Source organism: Didymella exigua (assembly GCF_010094145.1).
Source record: "Didymella exigua CBS 183.55 unplaced genomic scaffold M421scaffold_50, whole genome shotgun sequence".
Taxonomy (NCBI): domain Eukaryota; kingdom Fungi; phylum Ascomycota; class Dothideomycetes; order Pleosporales; family Didymellaceae; genus Didymella; species Didymella exigua.
The window spans coordinates 11067-12086 of NW_022984824.1; the positions used below are offsets into that span (position 1 = coordinate 11067).

The following is a 1020-nucleotide window of genomic DNA, read 5'->3' on the forward strand; positions in this document are numbered from 1 at the left end:
CAACTTAGCCGGTAGGTTGGCGCTTGATCTTATCTTGATAGATTTCGTGATCAACTCCTGGCCAGCTCTTTCTGCTGATCCATTCGGCTCATGAGTGTATGGTGGTGGCGTGAGTATAGTGATCCCCTTCTCTTCTGCCCATTCTTCGTAGCGTGATCGTCCTCTCCAGGGACGTGTTGCAGTATCGTTATCCTGTTGGATCTCTACGATATGCAGTTGGTACTTTCTCCAAACTCTGGCTTCAAATCCTTCAATCACTCTCATAATCTCATCCAAAGATTTAGTATAGAGATTGTGATTGAAAAGCTTGCCTGAGTATTCCTCTTTGATGATCAATGCCCATTCTTCATGAAGCCTTCCTGAAGGCATATCGAATAAATCCCATGATATCTGATAAAAAGGTTTTGGCGATCTTTCCCTTGGTCTTCTAGAGATCACTTGGCTAGCGTGTGCTGTAGAGCAATCAGGACACTCTATTCGTTTTGTGCCTTTGATCTGAACGTTTTGTGCTGCTTGAGCGAGAGCTTGAAGCGCTCTTGGCCCAAGGTGTCCTGATCGTTTGTGCCAAAGGTCCTCTGAGTCTGCTCTAGATTGGGGAATTGATGATCTTGCCTCAGCTATCACATTTGTAGGATTTTGAAGATAAGATGAAACCTTGTTGTATTCGATGAAGGTAAGGTTATGAGCACAGTGAAGTTTGGCCATGATCACGTTGTCCTCTAGTGATCTATATCGAAGTGTGCTGTCCAATCCTAGGTACCAGAGGCCTGCCTTCTTGAGTTGAGCTTCAGATACGATGTTAAGATGGAAACCATCAACAACCTTAACGTTTCTAAGCAACAGGTCCTCTGATCTAGGTCCTTTGTTCCCGTTGAGTATTCCTTTAAGCAAGCGATCACCTGTTCCAGATACTAGAAGCGATTGAGTACCTGCTTCTACTGTCTCACAAGTAGATGATTCTTTGAACGTTCCAGGTACAAGCATTCTTCGATCATTGACCAAGTGTATTGCTCCGCCACC

The 1020-nt window shown here is 44.5% G+C and overlaps 1 protein-coding gene across 1 annotated transcript; it reads right to left on the reverse strand.

Moving 5' to 3' along the window:
- Positions 1 to 597, reverse strand: M421DRAFT_24684 (uncharacterized protein; the record flags this gene model as incomplete). Its single annotated transcript, XM_033588564.1, has 1 exon — positions 1 to 597. A coding segment is annotated over one exon (597 nt), but the record flags the coding sequence as incomplete, so codon positions are not given.
- Positions 598 to 1020: the final 423 nt, after the last annotated feature.